The sequence below is a fragment of the Barbus barbus genome, assembly GCF_936440315.1.
Source record: "Barbus barbus genome assembly, chromosome: 29".
In the NCBI taxonomy this organism is placed as follows: Eukaryota; Metazoa; Chordata; class Actinopteri; order Cypriniformes; family Cyprinidae; genus Barbus; species Barbus barbus.
In genome coordinates, this window is record NC_136757.1 from 4152531 (window position 1) to 4177269 (window position 24739).

Genomic DNA, 24739 nt, shown 5'->3' on the forward strand with positions numbered 1-24739 from the left:
TAAAGGGATAGTTCACCCTAAAATTTTATTTCTGTCATTATTTACTCACTCACATGTTGTCCCAAACCTCTATTAATTTCTTGTGCTGAACCCAAAATAAGATATTTTGAAGAATGAGGGTAACCAAACAGTTGCTGGTCTACATTGACTTTGATAGTAGGAAAGACAAATCCTATGGAAGTCACTGAGGACCAGCAACTGTTTGGTTTGCCACCTTCTTCAAAATAGCATTTATGTTCAGCAGAAGAAAGAAACTCATTCAGGTTTAAAACAACTTTTGAGTAAATGATGGTATAAAAATAAAACATTATGACAGAATTGACAGACAGATGACTATTTAGTTTTGGGGGAACTATTCATTTAATATTAACCAAACAACAAAACGCAAAGAGAAAAATCACTCACTATTCTTGACTGAAAAACTTTAATACAGTTGCTTTAGGAATCAGTCTATCTAGTGTTTTATTTTTATATTTGTTCATTCAATTATATTGAATGCTCTGCTAAATACACCTATTGTACCTTTTATTTGTATATTATGTGTATTTGTAATGTGTATCTTTGTTCTTATTTTTTAATAAGAAAGATAAAATAATGACAAAGATTTTTATCTTCGCCCACTTTGGCCTAAATATCTGCCATGTCTTTTTTTTTTTTTTTTTTGTTACCTTGAAAGGCTTTGTCTTTCTAGTTTGGCTGTAATGCTCAGACAACTTGTAAAACCAACATGACAAAGAATCGTGATAAAATCGTGAATCGTGATATTTCTAAAAAGAAATCGTGATATGATATTTTTCCCATATCGCCCACCCCTAGAATGAATGGAAACTTTCATATTACTGTAGAGATTCAAAACAAATGATGTAATCCCTCAAGTCTTATCTTTTATTTTTGCATGGCTACCTGTCAGATCGACACTGCAAGAGAGCAGCTGAACACTCCCATTATAATCAGCGCTGATCTCTTTCTGAATTGCATTCTCCATTCTGTCAGGAGTGGGACTTCATGAGCTGTGCTGGAGACATGTCAACAATGGCTGTAATGTTCACTTTACATTTACATTTATTCATTTAGCTGACGCTTTTATCCAAAGACTTACAATTGCTATATATGTCAGAGGTCGCACGCCTCTGGAGCAACTAGAGGGTTAAGTGTCTTGCTCAGGGACACATTGGTGTCTCACAGTGGATTCAAACCCGGGTCTCTCACACCAAAGGCATGTGTCTTATCCACTGCGCCATCACCACCCCACTTTGAGTGTTGGTTGTGTTTGACGTGACATGTTGATACCTGAGGATGCAGGACTGGACGTGTCGTGTCAGCCGTGTAACACCTGGCCTCAGGTAACAGACCAGGCGATGACACCATCCCCTCCCTCTAAAACACGACCCTCAGTCACAACTAAAACAAATCTGTCTGGCTTAGGATCAACTACATTCCTCAGTAGACAAAACAATGGAGGTCTATTTGGAAACACTTCACTTGATGCCTGTATATTTAATGCATTGTAAAAGGTATGCTTAAAGCAATATGGGCCTTTTTTTTTACTTTTAGAAATCACTTCTTTTCACAAGGGCTGTCTGTGATCAACAGCATTTGAAGCTTTATATGCATTGCTTCATGATGAAAATTATACTGCATTAAAATAGCTATAATAGTCTACAATTTGTGTAAGTATAATATCAACCTGTCCAGGGACTGCGGGTGGAAATTAGCATTTTTTGCTATAACCTGGCACATGACATCTCTTCTTTTTTAGACTAATGTTTTTTGTGCATTGTCCCTGATCAAATAAATAAATTCAATTCAATTCAATTCAATGCTTATCTATTCATGGCTTAAGCTTAAAATATTAATGCAACAGTTTACTTTAATCGTTATAATGAATGCATTATACTCTTTAAGGGCGTAACCTGAGTATCTTCATGTATTCTATTCATGCATTAACTGTGACAAAAATTATTCACAACAATCTATTATATGGCACTGTGAATGCGTTAAGAATACCTTTAAATGCATTATATAAACATGCTTCAAGTAACGTGATATAGTATGGGTGAATCAATAAAGCCATCCCAAGATATACAGCATGTCTCTAACAAATAGGAAAAAGCTGTGTCTCACCAAATTGTATATTGTAAATAATTATTAGGTATGTTGATTCAAAACAAGTAAGTCATGAATGAAATGTTTGTACTTGTGGTCTGTTTTGTGTCATTATGTATGTTTGATTAATTTTTTTTTATATCGGTTGTGGACTTGGTGCTTTGCTTTGCAGAGTCTATTTTCTATATATTAGTTTTTTTTTGTTTCTTCATACAAAATATAATTTATATATTTTTCTATATAAATACAAAATTATATATAATGACATTATTTATATTACATTAAGTGCATTCTGCACCTCAGTGTTTAATGTGACAAAATAAATTAATAATACTTTATTATTATTATTATTATTAATAATTACATTATATTAACAGTAAATGGTTAAATATTAAGCATTTGTCATACTGCCTTTATGCTGCTTTAAAGACTAAAAATATATACTGTATATTACAGTAAATTACAGCATTACAGTATAGGAATCTAATGAGAATCACCTTATGGATGCAATACAGTTAAAATGATCACAAAAGCAACGTTTTAATGAATATACTTGTATTTAGGGTGAAATCTGCAAATAAATATTTTCTCTTGGGGGTGAAATGTAACTTGTTCACGAGGTTTACTTGGATATTCAATATTAATGTGGCATCAAAGGTATCTGAAGCTCAATGACTGAAATAGGCCAGAGATTTGAGTGTGAATCAGAAGCGCTGTTGTTTACAGACTCTCTCATTCACTTCAGGTTCAAAGCAGAGGCACAGACGATTGAACCTCAGTTTTATAGGAAGTAAGGAAGATGTATTGCCTCACAAAATGTCCGTTCGGACCCCCGACACCTCTTTAAATCTGCTACTGAAAGACACACAAAAGCCATTGTGTGCACAGCGCTGACAGGAAACACAGTGCGAGTATGCAAATGTTTGTCCTTAATTTCCTTCCCTTCAACTAATATAAGACAAAAAGAGCATCACTATCGATCAAAGGTGCAGATTATTTGCTTTCAGCTACGTTAAGCCATTTTTTCTGAAGCAATAACAAAGACTCATGGTTGATGTGAACATCCCCCGAGAACAAGCCTGCGCACAACACAATGCTCTCAATACACAACGTAACATGAGCTCTGGCCAATCTGGCTGAACCAAACACACACAACATTCCAGTATCAGAAAGCCAAATATGGCTTCTACTGTCTTCTACTTGTTTCTCTTTCTTTCCCTTGTTGTGTCCGCATGGAAAAACAGATCAGAAATGATGCACGGCGAACAGCAGATGTGTGTTGACAAGTAAATGGCATACCAGCTTGCAGGCCGGTAACCGGCGATCGCTCAGAGTTGCTCAGCACTACACAGAGAGCATGACACAATAGAGCTTTTATTACAGTTTCAACCGACCGGTTCACATTGCAACTTGCAAGACGTCCCACATCACAGTGTGTTTGGGCTGAGATTTCCAAAGGAAACAGGAGCATGACTGTGTCGCCCACGTGGACAAACAAATGGAACCAAAGTGACTCCTATGAATTATAACCACTGCACATAAACATCTGAAATGACAGCAGGGTGTTCGCCGCCTAAATACACCGGTTAGGCTTTAATTTATGGCTGCCTGATTCATGTTTAACCTGAGGCGAGTTTAACAGACACAGATTAAATCAGGTTTCTCCTGTGAGTAAGCAGAGAACACGTTTGGATGTTTATATAGAGGACTCTCAAGGAAACCTGTGATTATTTTACCTAACAATAAAATTAAATAAAGTCATGACAGTTCAGCAACAAATGATGACAGTAATGTGAAATAAATTATATGCAATGAATATGCAATAAAAACTAGTGTGTTACAGTAATGAGAATCCATTGAGAATAATCAGCGATATTATAGAAATAATTAAAAATAAAGTAAAACAAAATGCATTTTCATCATGAAATTCACCTTGTGAAAAGAAATAGACTTTAGCATACTTTAAAAAAAATAATATACTTTAAAAGTATCAACTGAATGTAATGTTCTCAGACATTTGGTTGCATGTTAAATGCAATTAAATGAAAATGTATGATAATTTACATTTATATTAAGTGTAAAGCACCATCCAGGTCTTAAATACATCTTTATTATCAATTTCATAATTTCTCTTATTATCTCTGCAATATGAATATTTTACATGCATTTCAGTCAACATATCAAAACATGTCATGAAAAAGAGTTCATCAACATATTTTCTATAGTTACTTAATTGCATGTTAATTGAATTAAAATAAAAGTGTACTATAATTTAAATATATATTAAATGCAGTTAGCTGAACTGCTTTTTGATCCATTAATGTAGGACTTAAATACATCTTTGTAATTAATTTCATAATTACTTCAATTATCCCTGAAATATGATTAATGTTTTATGTGAATTTTATTATTTTAGTCAACATATCAAAACGTGTCATGAAAATAATTTCACTATGCAAAAAAAAGGACTTAAATTATTAATAGAATTTAATATTTATTTTCTTCGTATTTTGGGGTGAAATGTGAGCTGGATATGTTTTGATGCGATTAAGCCACACAATGTCACATCCAATCACAGAAAGACAACAACAGTTCACAACAACAACCCCTTCAAAACTTCATCCTGTCTTTCTTCTTCTCATTCTTTCTACCTGAGCACCCAAGTAAGAAGTGTTGGGTTTCAGAATACAAAACTCTCAGAGAAAAAAAGGCCAAGTGAAACTCAGAAACTAACTTCCAAATCTTTACTCCGGTTTCACGTCTGTGCAGGCATGTTAAATGTCCCAGACAAACTTTCCTGAGTAAGCTCGTCCGAGTAAAACCTCCTTCACGTCCTCATTACTAAGTGTTAAAAAGTATTGTGAAGTCTCACGTTACCTTTGTGAACAGGGGTCTTGAGGGAACAGATGCAGGTAGTTCAGAGTGTGATCTGGAGATGATGTGAGACTGAGTAAAACACTTCTCCAGGCATCAATTTTATAGCTCCGATCCGCTTTTGTACAAAGAATATGTCTTGTTTCATTGCAGACATAAGCTTCAGGCACACAGCTCCACACTGCAGGTAAAGGAAGTTGTCATTTGAAAGCTCTTTGTACACAGTGGGTGTTCACTTATGGAGCAATAGTTTTCCCTGCGTCGAAATAGGGCAAGTAAGGGCAGAGGAGTCTTTGCACAGGTGGGCGGGATACGGGGTGGAGTGCAGACGACTAGAGCGTATCGGAAATGACCCAAATTGTCTGCAAGTATTAGGATTGTTAAAGGAACTTTAGTTATTTTGTTGTTTAAATCGGATTAAACTGAGATTGAAAATCATAGACATTTATATTTAGGTTTTTGAACTCTGTCTTCATGCACAATGGCATTTTAATAGAGCAGAACGGTGATGCAACATTTAAAATCCCATCATTTTGTGTGTAGAGACGTGTTTCAAATACGTCAGGTAAATGGGTTAAAGGTAAATCAGTTAGCACATTAAATGCTGTTATGCAATGAATTTAATGACTAATCTCGCTCTCTGGGATTCTTTAATAGAAGCAACTAAATGTGCAGCAACTGCTCTTCTATGTCTTGATGTTTCACTCTAACACTTTCTCTACAACTCCAACACTGCATTCATAAATCAACACAAAAAGGGTTCAAAGTCCTTTTAAGTGACTTTCCATAACACCATTTGATATTTTATTGCCCCACATGTTACTAAATGAGCAAAGTGTGTCTGTGCCTTGAAAGAACTTGAGTTTACATCCAAAATAGAATGCCTGCTTGCTTCTTATGCCATAATACCTGAATCATATGCTTGACTTCCCTTCAAATTCATTTAAGCTTCAATACTGTGAATTGCCTTTTGATTTGCCAAAGTCACTTATCCATATGTACGTGTTTCTCTGTGTAATCGTACAATATTTTCCACAAATGCCATTAACATTATATCATATTGTCATCCTATAGTTCAAATAACTACTTTTAAGACCTTTGCCATGTCATGGATTCCTTGCGTCACTGTAAGAATGCTTATAATATACTTTAAAAGAATGTACTTAAGTATGAACTGAATGTAATAACACTTAAACTGTATGTTATTTGCAAGTCAATGCAAAAGTATTATAGTTAAAATTTATATTAAATGCAATAAGCTGCAACTTTAGAATGCTTTTTGACCCACTTAAGTAGGACTTATGTATGTTATGTAATTTCATAATTACTTCTAGTCTTCGAAAATATGGCAAGCGTGTATGGTGTATCACTAAAATATACTTTAATGTAATTTCTATTAAAATGTGTACTCATGTATTTAAACATTTGTAATTACACATTTGTTATGATGAAGATGCAATTTATGCAATATCGAATAACACACTAACACTCATGTGCGCTTTAGTATGTTAGTCAACATCAAAATAAGCATGACATAATTTAAAATGTAATTTAAAATAATTCAATGTTTTTAATTATTACAAAGTGCACTTGTTAAAAGTGTGCTTTAGCGTGTTAAGAAACATGAAACATTAAAGTGTCTCTCTTTAAGTGCACTTAAGTGGACTTTTATTTCATTAATATTATATGATCTACAAGTGGAGTTTTTTTATTATACTTTAAAGAGTTCAAGTACACTACAAGTGCGTATTCAGTACAATTAAGTACACTTTTCAGAAGGCATACTATATAAAGTTATAACCACATTCAGAGATAATTTTGGAAAAATACAATATTTTCATACTTTAGATCCAGTCGCAAATCCTGGCTGAAAACTAAAGGGAGTTCTCTGCTAATACAACACCTATGCATTACTAAAAAACATTGTGCATTGGTATTTACCAAGCAATTAATTAATTAAATTATTAATTTTGTCCTACCTCAGATGGCTCTATTGCTGCTTCATCCGCGCTCAGGTCTCCTCAGCTGCCCTCTGCACAACCTCGCCTCTGCCTGCAAGAAGTCACATGTGAGTATGAATGAGTGTAAACATAGGGGTGCTTCTTTGACTGCCACTGTGTGTAAACCGCCTTCCACAAGCATTTACAAAAACTGCTGTCTGACCTTATTATGGCCTTAAGAAAGGGCTGAATAAAGATGTTTAGTGTGTGTGTGTGTGTGTGTGTGTGTGTGAGAGAGAGAGAGTGTGTGTGTGTGTGTGTGTGTGTGTGTGTGTTATGAATTTTAATGGTCTGGATTGATCTCAGCACATTAGAGTAAAAAAAAAAACAGCCTTGTAAAAGGAGGTGACTTGTGAATAGCTAAACAGAGAAAACAAATGAGAGGAAAGTGGATAAAGAAGAATGATGCAAATAAAATATATGGATTCATAAATGGATTTAATTTTGTAATTGATCATTGGCAATAGCCATATTTATTGGGGAAGTCGTGGCCTAATGGTTAAAGAGTCGGACTCGTAATCCAAAGGTTGTGGGTTTGAGTCTTGGGCCGGCAGGGATTGTACAGTGCTCTCTCCACCCTCAATACCACGACTGAGGTGCCCTTGAGCAAGGCACCGAATCCCCAACTGCTCCCCGGGCGCTGCGGCATAAATGGCTGCCCACTGCGGCATAAATGGCTGCCCACTGCTCTCGGTGTGTGTTCACGGTGTGTGTGTGTGTGTTCTCTGCTGTGTGTGTGTGTGTTCTCTGCTGTGTGTGTGTGTGTTCTCTGCTGTGTGTGTGTGTGTTCTCTGCTGTGTGTGTGTTCACTGCTGTGTGGGTGTGTGTTCACTGCTGTGTGTGTGTTCACTGCTGTGTGTGTGTTCACTGCTGTGTGTGTGCACGTTGGATGGGTTTAATGCAGAGCACGAATTCCGAGTATGGGTCACCATACTTGGCCGTATGTCACTTCACTTTCACTATTGTTGACAATGGCTGTGCTAGGAATGGTGAAATAGCTAATACCACATTGCTCTGTATTAAAGGCAACAGTTTGTCACTGGGGCAGCACTCTCAAAGAGCACTCTCTGTACTTTCTAAAGGTACAATTTTTTTTTACCTGAGGGTAAAGATGATGGACTGGCCAAGCATGTCTCCAGACCTAAACCCTATTGAGCATCTGTGGGGCATCCTCAAATGGAGGGTGGAGGAGCGCAAGGTCTCTAACATCCACCAGCTCCGTGATGTCATCATGGAGGAGTGGAAGAGGACTCCAGTGGTAACCAGTGAAGCTCTGGGGAACTCCATGCCCTAGAGCAGGGGTTCTCAACCTTTTGCAAGCTGGGCCCCCCCAAAGCTGGTTCATTGCAGTTGGGGCCCCAGTGCCCCCCCACATCCCAAACACCACCTTGCATAGATAGATAGATAGCCCTAGGCTATTATTTTTAGGCCCACATTATTATTATTATTATTATTATTATTATTATCATCAGTAGCGGTAGGTTGTTGTAAAACAGAATTTATTTTTTGGAAACCACCATACATTATTTTCAGGACTAATGAGTAGAAAGATCAAAAGAACAGCATTTATTTAAAATTTATTTAAATATTTTGTAACAATATACATGTCTTTGCTGGTACTTTTCATCCATTTTATGCATCCTTGCTGAATAAAAATTATAATTAAAAATTAAATAAATTACAGACACAATAGTGTATGCAACATCCACTTTTCACCATCCAAACAATTTCTAAAGGATAAAATAATTTATTCTGGGATAAAACCTCTTTTTTTCTTGTTGCATAAGTAAAATAAGTTTAAAATTAGATACTTGCCTAGAGGGTTAAGGCAGTGCTGGAAAATAATGGTGGCCACACAAAATATTGATACTTTGGGCCCAATTTGGACATTTTCACTTAGGGGAGTACTCACTTCTGTGGCCAGCGGTTTAGACATTAATGGCTGTGTGTTGAGTTATTTTGAGGGGACAGCACATTTACACTGTTATACAAGCTGTACACTCACTACTTTACATTGTAGCAAAGTGTCATTTCTTCAGTGTTGTCACATGAAAAGATATAATAAACTATTTTCAAAAATGTGAGGGGTGTACTCACTTCTGTGAGATACTGTATTGTACCCTCAGATTGCAAATATTTAAATAGTTGTATCTCACCCAAATATTGTCCTATTATCCTAACAAATCATGCATCCATGGAAATGTTATTATATTCAGCTTTCAGATGATGTGCGAATTTCATTTTTTCTTATTGATTGATCCAGGGTCACATATAATGCTTACAGCAGTTTTTACTAATATCCCTAAACCTATTCGCTCGTGACTGACACATGTGTCAAAAGTATGGTCAGATTTAAAGCTTCAGGTGGATTTAAACAAGTTTTAACCTCCATAGAGTTTAAATTACAGTATTATTTGAAAAGCAGGATGGCGAAATAAATAATAACAGAATAGTATCTACTACATAATAGGACCCAGTCACATAACCACATGATTTATATTTTAAAATAAATTAATAAATTAAAAAAATATAATTAAACGGAATTACTTCGTAATGAAGACTTGCGTGTGTCGTCAACCTCGACAGAGTTTTAGATAGTATTTACATAGCGTTTGACCAGCAGATGGCCTCTGTTTGAACGTTAAATCATTTTCCAAATGTATTTATTTCGTTTCAGTCATAAGTAGTATTTAGACTCGATACTGAACTCAAGCAGACTGCGTCATCAAAACTGATCTCAAATCAGCACAGCGTCTGTTTCCAACCAGCCAATGGAGAGCTCGTGTGAGCGTCACGTGACTAAACACGGAAGCGATAGAAGCGCGCACACTGACCTAGACCAGTAAATAGACTCATAAACATAATAGCTTTTGTAAAATGAGATATATGGATTGCTAGTAAGTACCCCGAACAGAGCAATGCCTGTAGTTCCGGCGAACCAGCCGCAGCTGATCCGCTCGAGTCAGAAGGATGAGTTCTACCAGAACAACCTGACAAACAACGCCAATGAGCTCTTCCACACATTTGCTGGTAAATAACTCACAAACACATTAAATGCAGGTATTTGAATTATTTAAAATGCATATTGTACACATTTATATTTTGCTTATTTGCCAAGGCTGCATGATATATTAAACCCATTTAAAAATCATAATTAAGCATAATTGTAAATTCACCAACGCTATGATTTAATTAAATGCAGTGCTACTACAGTATATGTGCTTTATTTACATACGTGTATGTAAGTTACACAGAAACTGTTATCATTTACATGTGGAGCGTCTCAAACTCATCTCTGCATGTTGTTGTGAGTTTTGGTTTATTATAATGTTTATTATATTTCCCCCCATTTTAAATTATTTTTAAAGGTTTTAAAGGTTAGAGTTTTGTGATTTAAAAAAAAAATATATATATATATATATATATCAAAAGGATTAACAATGCAGATTAATTTTCACAGCCTTCTTTGATCATATTTACCAAGGGTGCCGATATTTTGTGCCATGACTGTATATATACACACACAAAATGACATAAAAAATACTAAAATTTAAACAAAAATATTTTTAAAAAGATCAAATAAAAACTAAAATATAATACTAATAGCTAATTCAAAATATTATATATTTTGAATCCACACAGTATACGTACTGAAAGAGTAGTATCCTATTCGGAATTTTTATTTTGGAAAAAAAAAAGGAATTTTTTCCGTTATATATCCCCTTTAATAGAGATGTTTGTTCAAATATATATATATTTTTTTTTTCTTGAGGTTCCAGACGTTGGCTTCAGTGGAGAAAGGAAATTGAATTACTCTCTGATCTGACGTACTATGTCTTAACAACTTTATCTGGTGAGTTATTCCCTTGCATTGCAGCACTGCTGATGTGTTCCTCATATGAGTGTTTGTTGAATTTGAGAGCCGTTTTGTGGTCTGTTTCCTTTAGGCTATCAGACGCTGGGCGAGGAGTATGTCAGCATCATCCAGGTGGACCCCAGCAAGAGAAGAATCCCCTCACGGATGCGCAGAACCGCGCTCATCTTCTTCCACACGTTTGTGCCTTATCTGTTAGACAAGGTCTTGATCTGCATTGAGAATGAGCTGGAAGCAGAAGCACCTCAGCCGAGCAGAACGTGGAGGCCGTTGTCACATGTGCGGCTGTGGATTCAGAGAGCTGTAGGGATGCTGACGGAGTCTCAGAGGAAGTCTCTGATTCCGCTCGTGTTTGCCCTGCAGCAGGGGATCACACTGCTGTACAGACTACATGTGGCCGTCTTTTACGTCACCGGAGCCTTTTACCACATTGGCAAAAGAGCTGCAGGTGTTAGTTATGTAAGTATTTGTTCTTTAATATAAAATCAGTATTGTGGAATAAAATCCTTAATGTTGTATTAATAAAGCACAGTAATACAGTAGGGGTTTATGTTACATGCATCCTTGCTGAATAAACCTATACATTTTTCTCTTGGGAAAAAAATACTGACCCCAAACGTTTTAACAATAGTGTACATGACATTACTGAAATGATCTGTGACTGTGTGAATGTGTTTTCTTTAGCTGAGAGTGGGAAATGTGGCTGGAGATGACCCGCGGCTCAGTAACAGTTACCGTCTGCTGGGGGCTTTGTCCCTGCTGCAGCTGGGCATCACTCTCACACTGCAGTTTAATAACCTCAGGCAGAGACAGAAAGCTCGACACGAGTGGAAACAGCACAGAAACCTGATCCCCAGGTACCGCTCTATACAGGCATGGCCTACATTTGACTAAGCTTTTTCATAAACACACTTTTTTAATAGAAAAAGATACCTGTAGTGCCCCAAGGCTTGTTCCTTCCGCTGCGATTTCTCTCCGTTCTCCGGTCCAATAATTTAACTTTTTCATAATTTAACTTTATTTATTTTTCAGCTGTATTAGTTCATTTAATAAAATAAAAATAAAAAATATATATATATATATATATAATTTTTTTTTTTTTACTTATTTATCGGAGAGTCTATTCACACTAAATGCAAATAACCCGCCTTTTTGGCAGAGGCTATTTACACTATCTCTGCCCACGAGCGTGTGGTTGGACTGGACATTACAAAAGGAGGCCGCTAATCGATGGCTTTAGTGGCGTAGATGATAAAGCGCATACTGTATTCTTTATGACATGAGAGACCCGAGTTAGAATCCGCCTTTTGCTAAACTCATTCTTCTCCCTTTTCACAACTCTTATCACATCGGAAAGGCATATATTTTCAATATATGAAAATATTATACTTCAATATTAGCAGTATTCGAATTATATTCTAATTTAAAATGCATAATTTCAGTTAGGGGGGGGGGGGGGATAAACTTTTGGCTGCTCTCCTGAGGTCACAAGAGGGCGCATCAAGCAAAATATTACTAAAGCATGTTTCTTCAAAGCAATAAAATAACAGGACTATCGTTGAAAAAAGTGCATAATGTTTAAATTAATGTTTATAAACCATATATAATTAATTAAGCTGCTTAAAAAATTAGAAACAAAACAGCACCATATACAGTTCTCTCCATAAGTATTGGAACAGTAAAGACAAAATTGCTCTGTTGGCTGTCAAGATTTTTTTGCAAATATGATTAAAAGATGAATATGAGACAAAACTACAGAATGTCACATTTTATTATTAGCCATTTCAGCACATATGTTTTACCAAATAAAAAGCACAGTACTTTTAGAGTTCATCCCACTCATTGATGTGAGCATAAGTATTGGGACAGTTGAACATAAGGCAGATATAAAAGATTAAAAGCTATTATTTAGTTGCAGATCCCTTGCACACAATCACAGCAGTGAGTCTGTGACCCATAGACATCACCAGACTCTTCATCTCATCCTTTGAAATACTTTCCCAGCCTTTAATGCAGACAATCCCAATTATTGCTTGTTTTGGGGAGTTTCTGCCTTTACTCTCGTCTTCAGCTGGTGAAATTCATGTTCAATCTGATTTAAATCAGGAGATTGACTTGGGCAATCTGAGACTTTCCATTTCTTTGCTCTTATAAATTCCTTGACTGAACTGGCAGGGTGTTTTGGGTCATTGTCCTGATGCGATATGAAGCACTTCCCAATGAATCTGGTGGCATTTTCTTGAATATTGGTAGCCAAGATGGTTTTGTACACTTCCAAATTCATTCTGCTATTGTCATCATACATTAAGTCATCAGTAAAGTTGAGAGGGCCTGTTCCAGAGGCAGCCATGCATGCCCATGCCATGACACCACCTCCACCATGCTTTACAGATGAGGCTGTATGCTTGGGATCATTTGCAGTTCCCTTTTTTCTCCACATTTTTGCTTTCCCATCACTTAGATAAAGGTTCATCTTTGTTTCATCGGTCCATAAACACCAAAGCTCTTCTGGCTCACCTTTGTGCTTTTTTGCAAACTCTAATCTTTCCTTTCTATTTTTGGAGCTGGTCAGAGGTTTGCATCTTGCTGTGTAGCATCTGTAATTCTGTGTCAAAGTCTCCTGAGGACAGTAGATTGTCAGAGAATCACCCCAGCTTTCTGGAAGTTGTTGGTCATTTTACAGACATGTTTTTTAGGGTTTATTTTCACAGCTTTTATGATTTGTCTGTCATCATCTACTGTTGTTTTCTCAGCCGATCAGGTCGTTGTTGGTTGCTGGTGTCGCTGGTGGTTTCCAAACTCTTGATTTCTCCATGCCCTTTGTTTTTGCTATAGCTCTAACTGACTTCCTATTTTCTTTTAGCATCCAAATTGCTTGCTTTTCTCTCAAAGTCAGCTCCCTCGTCTTCATCCTGGTTTGTGTGTGTCATCATCGAATGCAAGATTCAGAATACAGAAGTAATGGATATAATTGATACGACATATTCCCTGCTTTTAATATCTGAAGAATTACTGCAACAGGACACAGCTGATCACTTAGAAAGACCTGTGAGGCAACTGCTCCAATACTTATGCTCACATCAGATAGAGGGATGAAACTCTAAAAGTGCTGAACTTCTTAGCTGGTAAAACATCTATGGGTTGAATCACCCAATAATAAAATGTTACATTCAGTAGTTTTGTCTCATATTCATCATTTAATCATATTTGTAAATGTCTTGACTCCACAGCCAACAGAGCAATTTTGTCTTTACTGTTTCAATACTTATGGAGGGCACTGTATATATGTATAGTTTAATACAAAGGACTGAAAACACAGGGAAAATATATATTTCTGTACTTTCTCGCGCAGTTATATCGTTGGGTAATTATACTTTAAATAAAATGCGGGCATCAGGGAGCCGATATTAATATGCTGGGCATTGAAACTGTTTTCAAATGCACGATCGCATTTTACTTTCACTTTCGAGATTCGCCATTGCATGTATTCTGTTTATACTATGGAAAATGCGATAAATATACATTCTGTGTGAACAGCTTGTTTCAGTTTTGACGTAAACAACATTTTCTCTGCATTGATGTTCTCTTTTTCCGTAATATTTTGAATGAACAATGTAGTAGCGCAACATCTAGTGGGTTCTTCTTGATAGGCTAAGAAAAATATTAAAGGGCCCCTAATTTGGATTTTTGAAAATGATCTTTCATGCAGTGTGTAACACCGCTCTAAATGAATTAAAACATCCTGCAAAATTAGATTTTTCGCATTGGTCTGAATGAAAATGCAAATTCATTCTTTGCCACTTGGTGACACTTTTGGAGCGATAAAAATAGCAGTTTCCCCAGTAACGGCTGTACACAAAGCAGCACTGCTTTAAATGAAATCGTCCAATCGGACCTATGACCCCAGATTAGCATCACGCAAAGAAAACATTATAAGAAAATTAAAGTGTTTTTTGACCTTGCATGCATGCCAACCTGTTGTTGGGGACTCCCAAAACCAAAATATGAACCTTTCATTACTTATAATAGGGGCACTTTAAAATGCAATGACACCTACAGTAAATCATCATCACATCTTGTGTGCCACTGATAAGGCTGCCTGACGCACACCTAAAATTCGAATGCAACGTTTTTGCATTCAAATATGGATTTTTATTTTAAATTCAACAAATATTCAAAATTGTCAATACTGAGGTGCAGATAATTGCCACTGTTTTCAATAAGTAGTATAAATAGCCGAAAATACTGCTATTTTTACAGTGTAAATAGAATCTTTTGCAATTCACGCTGCCTTTATTTATATTTATTTATATTTGTGAGACACACACAAAAAAAATAGTTTCATAGAGAGGGCCCTTAATCACTGTGTCATAAGTAGGTTTATAAACTAATATAAGATATTGCTACTTTTATTACATGGTGGGTTAATTCAAGGTATTAAATGGTAAACCCGCCCCCCAAAAACTTGAAAATTTAAGTAAGTTTTTTTTGTTGTTTGTTTGTTTTTTGCATTCGTGTTGTGGTAATACTTGTGACATTATGAGGGGAGATTTCATAATACTCTGGATTTGTCTTCTATTATTCAGCCTTCTCTTTTCAGTCATCAGGTCAGTCAGACGTCGTCTCGCTCTCCGCGCTGTATCTTATGTTTGGAGGAGCGCAGGAACACCAGCAGCACCCCCTGTGGTCATCTCTTCTGTTGGGAGTGCATTACTGAGTGGTGCAATACCAAGGCAAGACTTTTATATAACGTAATGCAGTGGTGTAAAGTTCAGCATTACTGATGTCTGATCAGTCATTTTCTTTGTTGCTCTTATTGTAGAGCGAATGCCCGCTGTGTCGAGAGAAATTCCAGCCTCACAGATTGGTTTACCTGAGAAACTACAAGTAGACCGTGGGTTGATCAAGACGAAGAGAATTGAACTCTGTTTTTTACGTGTAATGACGTGGAAATGACAATGACAGATTTATTCCTGTAATTTAATTGGTTGATTATGCAGATTATTTAATAGTAACATTCCTCAAATAAACTAAGATTGTCATATTTTCACATAAACTGGTGTTTGCATTGCTTCACACATCTCTATAATATTGTCTCTAGACTCCTTCAATGTAAGTCTATATCGGGTTGTTTTTTTATCATATTTTTAGGTAAAAATTTTGGTAAGACTTTAGATTAGGAAACACATTCACTATTAATTATAAACTCCTAATTAATAGTTAATAGGGTAGTTGTTAAATGTAGGTATGGGGTAGGGTAAGGGTTCTACAATATGGCCATATTACTAGTAAGTAATTACTACTAATAAGGCATTAAAATGTGCTTTATAATACTAAGCAGCCAATATGCTAGTAATATGCATGTTAATAAGCAACTACTTAATAGTGAGAACTGGTCCTTAAAATAAGGTGTTACCTAGATCTTAAGAACACACCATTTATCAACAAACTGCAGTAATGGACATTACCCTGTTGACGTGACAAAACATTGTTCTGGAACAAAAAAAAAATAGACGATGAACTGCATAAACTGAAAGTTATGAGTTATGAAAATGACACACTTTAGCACCCTTATACAGTGTGTGCCGTTGTAAAGACTGCAAGCTTTGTTTTAGTCTGCTTTAAATTCAGTAGGGTGTCTAACCTGATTAAGATGGAGTATTTTGCATGGGCAAACGCGTCATGTTTTATTCCGATTTTTAAAAAAAATTTTTTTTTTAAGTTTTAAAAGGTCATCTGACAGCTTAGTTAATTCACCGGCTCCTCCCAGCGGGTTGGTTGTACAGTAATCTGCTTGTAATCTTCTTAGCTCACACAACGTGCGCTCTGCAGTTTGAAGGTTTCCTCCACATTTTCTACAGATCATTAACTGAAGATGACAAAATAAAGGCATTAGCAAATATAACATGATGCTCCTGAGGGTGAGTGATTTTTGTAAATACTCTACAGCTGTAGCCTAACGATCATCATAATTGCCAATGCATTATCAAAATGTAGGAATACAAATGATCTATCACTTGACATTTGAATGATTAGATCTTTAATTTAATCGTTTGCAGTGGATAATTGGGAGGCATGGTTATACCTGAATATTTTATTAAGCTGATGGAATGAGGCCTTGTTTTTTTAAATGATACCTGAGCAGGTTTGTATTGAGACAGCAAAATATGACTAACAAGCAACATGCTGTTGCCTGAGGAAAACAGATGAGCCTCCATGTGCTCCAGTACAACCTCATACAAGAGCATCCCGCTGAGCAGACTTCCCTGCATGCTCGCGTTTGTTTCTGAGCCCTTCGTTCAGCAAACACCCTTGAAGAGAGAAACAGACTGCACTTTTGATCTTCCCCACCACACCATGTGGAACAAGAGCATTTATTCAGTTTTAGACACTGCAAGTGGCTCAAAAAATGCCACGAGAGAGACAAGACCAATTGATGCTACAGCCCTCAGATCTTGTAATACAGCAGCCGAGCGCAAGTGTGTGCAATGGAAAACCCCAGAGAGGGATTTTACTGAGGATTCCTCATTATCCTCAATTTCAAAGAGAGACCGGCATTCTGCAGACATTGCTTATAAACCCCATAAGGAAGCACTTGCTTTTCAAAGGCAAGATGAAAGGCTTTCGCCCTCTACCTTCCATGAGCTTCTCGAGTCCTCGTGGAAGTCTGCAAACTTGCATTGCTCGATGCTACACTTCAACACAAGTGAACATGCTGTCTCTTTTGTTGAACGTCAGACGCCCAACGTATCTGTATCCATCTCAGGGGCTTCCTCTCTTGCTGTACTTGATGTTTCTGAAGGCGAAAGGCACAGCAAATGCATTCCAAGAGGTATCAAAAGACAACCAAGAAAAGAGCGTCTCCGGTGCTGTAATACAAAATTGGGCTATGGTTCCATCCAATACATTTCTGTACACAGCAAATCATCAAATGAATCAGGGGAAAATGAAGATTTTGTCAGAGACATGAAGCCTAATGGCAACAAGTGGGCTTTTGATAGGCCTATAGAGATTTACACTGACCATATGCAAACAACGCAAAGAGTTTCTCTTCGAGGAGCATGCAAACCTCATCCAGGACTGGCGGGAAGTAGAGATGAACAAGTGTGTATTGATGGGCAATGCTCTATGTCTCATCAACAACATTCACCTTTTGTGATGTGTAAAGCCATGACTGCAACAGAAGCTCAGGTATGTTGACGTCCAAAATCCCATAGTGAATAAATCCAAAACGAACCAGTCCAAATGGGAATTTTCTTAAGTATTTGAACAAAATAAAAACTAGACTGTTTAAAGACGTTTCTAACAGACATTTAATGATTAATGATCATGGGAAAAAAAAGATGTAATACTCGTATAACCCACTTTGGGATTTCCTTTAGTTAATTATAGGTATGTTTTTGGAGATTTGCAAAAATATATAGGTAGAGCAAGCCTTCCCTATTTCCCAATGAGCCTAGGTTGAAAAGTTCACCAAAGATTAGCTAATATGACCGTGCTGTAAGAATTTTTTTTTTTTAAATAATCTAGAAAAAGAGTCGAATTTGATTCTTGAGGTGACATTCTTTCATACATTTAAAATTGAATATAAAATGATTATTTTATGATTAATTTATTTTAATGTGATCACGTCAGAAGAATTAAATAAGATCCAACTGTATGTTTCTAAGATGATGATTTGATATTTTGAACTTTATCAGATATTCTTTTACACCAGGGTCCGTATTCACAAAACATCTTAAGGCTAAAAGTAGCTCATAACTTGCAGATTTAGGAGAAAATCTTAAAAATAATGGGTGTGTCAATCCGAAATTTAGGACTCCTAAATGTTTACTCTGAGAGTAATTCAAAAAGCGTTTTAGAGCTAAAACTAGCTCCTAAATCTGAAACGTTAGCAGTAGTGAAGAGGACTCTTAAGTCACTAAAATCAAATCACAAACTATCCTCCCTGCTGAAAAAAACTAAACAAACCATCACATAAATCCACTACAAATACCATTACAAACCATCAACGTTTAACCATTAAAACCATAAAAAAATGGTTTCCTGTAGTGTGTTTTGGGACATATTCCATTAGGATTTATTGGTTTTAACAAGCCAACAATAGAAGGAGACCAATTACCAGTAGAAACCAGCAGGCACAATTACAGTTTCCATTAAAACCAATACAATTCTGTTAATTAAAGGCTGTTTATATGCACACATGAAAAAGCACACGTGTAAGAGGCTGACAATTAGCTGAACATATACTTGTTTAATTAGTGACATTTGAATGTGGCAACATAATATCACGCTCTACAATATTTCTATGAATAAATCTCTGACAGAGACTATCAGCCAATCGCTGTGTGCATAGTTAGTAATCATGCTGACATCATCCATAGCAACAAGGTCAGCCCCGCCCCCTTACTCTTAGCTTAAGACTTCTCTCTATTCCTTAGAAAAAGTTTGTCTTGGTTCTAAGAGAGAACTCTTAGCTAAAAACTTTCACCACTGCCATACAAAGAACCCATTAAGCCCATGTACAGTTCTTTAAAGGTTCCCTAATTCTCTCTTAGTTGTGGAAAGGATTAAAAAATAAAATACAGTGTATTTCCTGAAGATCACATGGTTCTCAACCTTTTTGCCACCAAGGCCCCCCATAAGGAAATATTCCAGGGCCCTCACACAAGACTTTTTGACCTCAGAACAGCATAAAAGTGATTCAAAACAGCTTTTGCCTTTGTAGTAAACTCTCATTCATAGCAAACATATGAGAGCGGAGTAACATATCTACAGTCTAAGGAGAAGAATGGGGTTCATCTTATGTTTCTACATGGCACCTTTTGACAAAGGTGCTGTATAGTACTTAAAGTGGTTCCTCTGTGATTACGAGCCGGTAAACCACTTTCAGTGCTATTTACTGTAGCACCGTGTTTGTTTAGAATGTACTGTACCTCTATTTTGGATTCTAATTAGATTTTTCCAGTTCAACTGGATATTTTGTCATCTTTATTAGAATTCTAGTGACTGGTATTGTACTGAGATAATGTCTTAGTGGAGAACTGCTCTTTTTAGCTGAATTAACACTTGGCAGTAGGTGCAGTTGTTGATGACAACTTATATCCACACAAATTATGACAGCGTGGTTCCTTCCACAATACTCTTATGACCTCAAAACACTTTTATCATAGCACATGATTTATAAACTAATACATTTTGACTATGTTTCTGTAGCTAGCTTTTCTGACTTGGTAAACTTGCTTGGTAGCGCACCTGATACAGACAGTGTCACACATGCGATGCGACCATGACTCTCGATAAAAAACACTGAGAAGCAAGCTAAAATGCATGAGCAAATGAGCAAACCTCACACTTGTTTTTGTTAACACTATCAGTTAGGTTTAGGGTAGGGTTAAGCGTAAGTGGCGCACTGTTATTTTCAAAATATCACTCAAAGGACATTTCATTTCTGAAGTACATTGATACCTACAACAACCAAAGTAATTAAATGTTGCCAAATTCTCATTCATAGCAAACATATGAGAGCGGAGTAACATATCTACAGTCTAAGGAGAAGAATGGGGTTCATCTTATGGTTCTACATGGCACCTTTTGACAAAGGTGCTGTATGGTTCGTCTGTGATTACGAGCCAGTAAACCACTTTCAGTGCTATTCATTCAACTGAACTCACTCTAGCAACACTCATTGGATAGTGTAGCGAAAATGTGCAAGAAGCAACATAATAATTTTGATAAATGTTGCCACAGGCACATATTCCCAATGAGCCTAGATTGTAAATTTCCTATTACACAGATTTCTTTAAAGATGATTGCATTATGCCAGATGAATTTTGCCGCACAAATGGTGCGATCCCACCCTTAAAAGATTCTTAATTGATTCCATTAGGACTGGTTTCCATAAGGAAACCTGTTCACACTCCAGATTGTTTTGGGTGTTTTGAAGGGATAATATACTTATGTTTAATTTTAGGAAGCTTTATTGAACTAATTTTTTACATATTTCTCTTTGTTTGAAAAGCTGGATGTGGCACCAGCGGCTCATGATGATGACTCTGATGAAAAGAAAATAGAAGAAAGGTAAAGAAAATATAAGATCTGTGTCAAGTGCCAGTGCTTGTGAATTATTGTGTCACAATAATTATCTAATTGGTTGTGACATGTACCTGTAATTCTGGGCTCAGCCTAACAGGTATAGAATTAAAAGCCTTTTGGAACCCATGTACTGTTTGTATTGAGATTGAGAGGCTCATATAGAGATTGGGCCCTGCTATATGTGCTACTGACATCACTGTTATGGTTAATTTAATTGTCACTGTGTGTTATATTCAGGTGTGAGGATCTGTACAGGTTTCGTCTGCAGTTGCGCTGTCTGAGAATGTGGTCCAATAGACTCAGGTTACTCTCTCAAGCCCGCGGTAATGACAGGAGACGGGCTCTAAGCAAAGCTCTGTATGCTCTGAGATGGGCCGTCAACATGCATCGTGCTCAAACCGATGCAGTGGAGAGGAGGAGAAGCGCTTTTCTGCTCTATCAGAGTTTTTACCAGGTGGGAAGTGTGTACAACAGCCCAATACTCCAAGACTATAGAGAACCGTATCTGCCTAATTCTCAACAGTGCCATTTACATTCCCATGACACTGCAAAATATGATTTTTCTTAGTATTTTTTGTCTCGTTTTCATTTACAAATATCTAAACTTTCTTAAATCAAGATACATTTACTTGAGCAGCAAAATTATGATATTAGGTCTTATCAGAATTTTGTTTTTGCTTGACACAAGAAAAATATCTGCCAGTTAGGGTAAAAAAAAAAAAAAGTTGACTTATCACTGCTATTATTAATAAGAAAAATCACAGATACTGATTAATAGATTTAAGTACTTAAGTTTCTGTAAAATCTTAAGGGTTTGTTATTGGAATTGTTATAAGTTACACATAACGTATATCTACCACTATATATATATACACACACACACACACACATACTGTATACATATATATATATATATATATATATATATATATTATAATGTGGTGTGCCAATTTGATATTTGCTAGCTAAAGACATTACTATACATTGTTGACTTTTGACCTTGTAAAACTGAACTGTGAATCATTTAAACAGGGTTGAAATGTCATTTTATTTATTATTATTATTATTATTATAACTTTGATTTATTAAAAGACTCACCTTGAGTCTTGCGGCCAATGTCACCAATTTACTCAACTAGCAGTGTTAAAAATATAAGCATATGCATTCCATACTGACTGTGACGGGGTTGAAATGTAACACTTTAAGGATAGACTTGGTGTTGGACATGATAAATAACTTTGGTACTTCACAAGGCTGTGACCAAATATTCAAGATTGATGATAATAAATATGTAACAGAGAAAAATATATTTGTTGTCTACTTATCTGAATATTGGGGGAGCATCTCCTTGTGAAACAATGGGACTAAGATGAGAAAAGCATTTCTCGAGTGGTCAGTGAAAATGTTTTCAGTTGAATTCATACAAAATGGCACAGTTTTCTAAGAATATGTCTTATAATCGGTATTCACACCAAAGTTTACTATGATAACATGATCTACATTTGCATAGACATGAGTGGAAATACCTTATGGTGTTAGAAATTAGTTTAAACAAACCATTTCAGCTTCATATCTTAGCATTCTGTTACAGTGGAAGAATCACTATGAGAGCAGACACCTGAAGATCTCACTCCATCATGAGCGCAACACAGATGCTTTGAGAAGACGACTCATTCATCCCAGCAGAACTTTACTTCTGATGAGCACATGCTCCACTTGCAGGAACCCGCATGTGCTCAGAACGGCTGTGATTCATCACCAGTAAGAATCATCCTGAAATCTGGGTCAGATCTGCTGTCACCTCATTATGAATGAGAGTTAATAGAAATGCCCAAGCCACAGCCCTAGACAGGAATCTGGATTTTTCCATTTATATTTATTATAAGTGCATCATTTGGTGCTGGCTGGTTTGGTACCTCGTTTAGAAACAAGCACCATTCACATTTACTTCAGAACGTGTAAATATCTAGTTGTGCATACACTGTTTGTATGTGCTTTACACCCTGACAGTTTATCTGTACTGTATAAGCACTGGCTGCTCTGGAGGCGTGTGTGTTTAAGGCGCTTCTCTGGAAGACAGCAGGAGTGGTGGGCATGTGTTTGGTGGGACAGGAGACGCCAGAGCAGAGCCTGGACCCTGTGGACTTTAACCTGGCAGAGGACACAGCTGGCCACACATCAGTACAGGTGCAGACAAACATCCCGTCTGTGTTATATCAGTGTCTGTGTCAAGCACATGTCAGTGCAGTGGGTTTTCCATTCTCCCAAATGTGGATTGCATTCTCAGATTTTGCTGTATCTAGTATCTTATGTATGAGCTGTGTCCCTTTCTGTTTGTCTTTCTAGGAGGCATTTGTTGTCATCAGCATGGAAGTACTGGAAGATCAGGAACAGTCAGAAGAGGTTGGAGAAGTTGATTCAGTCCATTCAGAGGAGCAACCTTCTTCACTTCTTCCATCTCTGGAAGAAAAGAGCAGAAACCCATCAAAAACACAGAGAAAAACAGTTCGTTTTGAGCCGGTAAGAGTCAATCTGCCTCTCCCATCATCACTGTCTCGCCGTTCTCCTGTATGGCTAATGTTCTGCCATGAAACACAAAAGGCACCAATATTGTCATTAGGAGTACAACTTAATAGTTCATCTGAACATGAAGACACAGAAACCATTACAATCAGTTGTATCAGTTGAAAATTGTAAAGAAGTCTAGAAAATTGTCTAGAAGTCTCATGGTCGGGCTCACGCCTCAGCATTCAGAAGTATTAAGGGATTTAGATAATGGTTTTGTTCAAAATGAGAGGGAGCAGTGCTAGATAGATTACTTACAAATAGCCTGTTACTTATTCTAAATTACATGACAAAAATTGTAGTTAGTAATGTAATCCATTGCATTACACATTTGAGGTAATATAATCAGACTACTTTTAGATTACTTTTGACCTAATTCGTTTATCACGTAATCTTGTACCATATAAAAATACAAAGATAAAGAAAATATATTCCATTCACTGTTATTAAAAACATGAAGTGCATAAAACATTACGTCAAGGTTTCCCAAATGTATTGCGTAATTATTATTACCTTAAAGTCTCAGGAGTAGTAAATTGTGTATGAAAGTTAGTATGAAATGTAAAAAAAAAAGCTTTTTTGAAAACTCTGCATTACATGTAAATAAGAAATAACATGAAAGTGTGCATTTTAATGTGAAAGACGAAAGCCTTCCAAAGACATAGTAATACCTGCTGAATGATATTTCAGATAAAAATTAATGTGTTCATCAGTAGTTGATGCAATGTTGAAATGTTGAGAAAACACTTCTTAAAGGGATAGTTCACGCAAAAATGAAAATTCTGTCATTAATTAATCTAAATTTAAAATGACTCTTGATTTTTTTTTTTTTCATTTTAAATTGTTCAGTCCTAGTAGTAATATGTATCCTTAAGGTACTATGAACCTTATAGGGAAGGTAGAAAGATGTCAAAGATGTCAAGATATTGCACCCGTAAAGGTGCATTTGTATATATTTTTTTTTTTCTGAGAGTTAATGGTTTCTATGATCTACTTAGTCTTATGATGTTTTTGGGAAACACAGCCATGCTGAGTTTGAATCTGTAGACACCAATATCATCGTTAGAGGTTGGGCTGATTTGACTTGGGCTATCAGACAAACACCCAGAACACACAACCAATCACATATTAGAGCCCTAGAAACTGTCCAGAATACCCTAGAAACTGCATAACAAGGCTATAGCAACCCTTCAGAACAGCCTGAGATTGTGAAGGTGATTATTGT

At 36.4% G+C, this 24739-nt stretch overlaps 3 protein-coding genes across 3 annotated transcripts in view; 2 read left to right on the forward strand and 1 right to left on the reverse strand.

Annotated features, from left to right (window-relative positions):
- Positions 1 to 5206, reverse strand: part of LOC306849590 (1-phosphatidylinositol 4,5-bisphosphate phosphodiesterase eta-2-like) — a gene marked incomplete at its 5' end in the record, with an annotated part of 133334 nt that extends 128128 nt beyond the window's left edge. The window contains one exon of the mRNA XM_079384748.1: positions 4984 to 5206. The remainder of the gene's footprint in view (positions 1 to 4983) is intronic.
- A 4560-nt stretch (positions 5207 to 9766) lies between these two features.
- Positions 9767 to 16761, forward strand: LOC306849592 (peroxisome biogenesis factor 10-like). Its single transcript, XM_079384750.1, has 6 exons — positions 9767 to 10010; positions 10753 to 10833; positions 10928 to 11313; positions 11539 to 11711; positions 15455 to 15587; positions 15677 to 16761. The coding sequence occupies exons 1-6, from the start codon at positions 9899 to 9901 to the stop codon at positions 15743 to 15745; spliced, it is 954 nt and encodes a 317-aa protein (XP_079240876.1). The 5' UTR covers positions 9767 to 9898; the 3' UTR covers positions 15746 to 16761.
- Positions 16666 to 23469, forward strand: LOC306849591 (uncharacterized protein). Its single transcript, XM_079384749.1, has 5 exons — positions 16666 to 18045; positions 20876 to 20934; positions 21187 to 21403; positions 22541 to 23136; positions 23296 to 23469. Exons 1-4 carry the CDS (start codon positions 17071 to 17073, stop codon positions 22712 to 22714), a joined length of 1425 nt encoding a protein of 474 aa, XP_079240875.1. The 5' UTR covers positions 16666 to 17070; the 3' UTR covers positions 22715 to 23136; positions 23296 to 23469.
- Positions 23470 to 24739: the final 1270 nt, after the last annotated feature.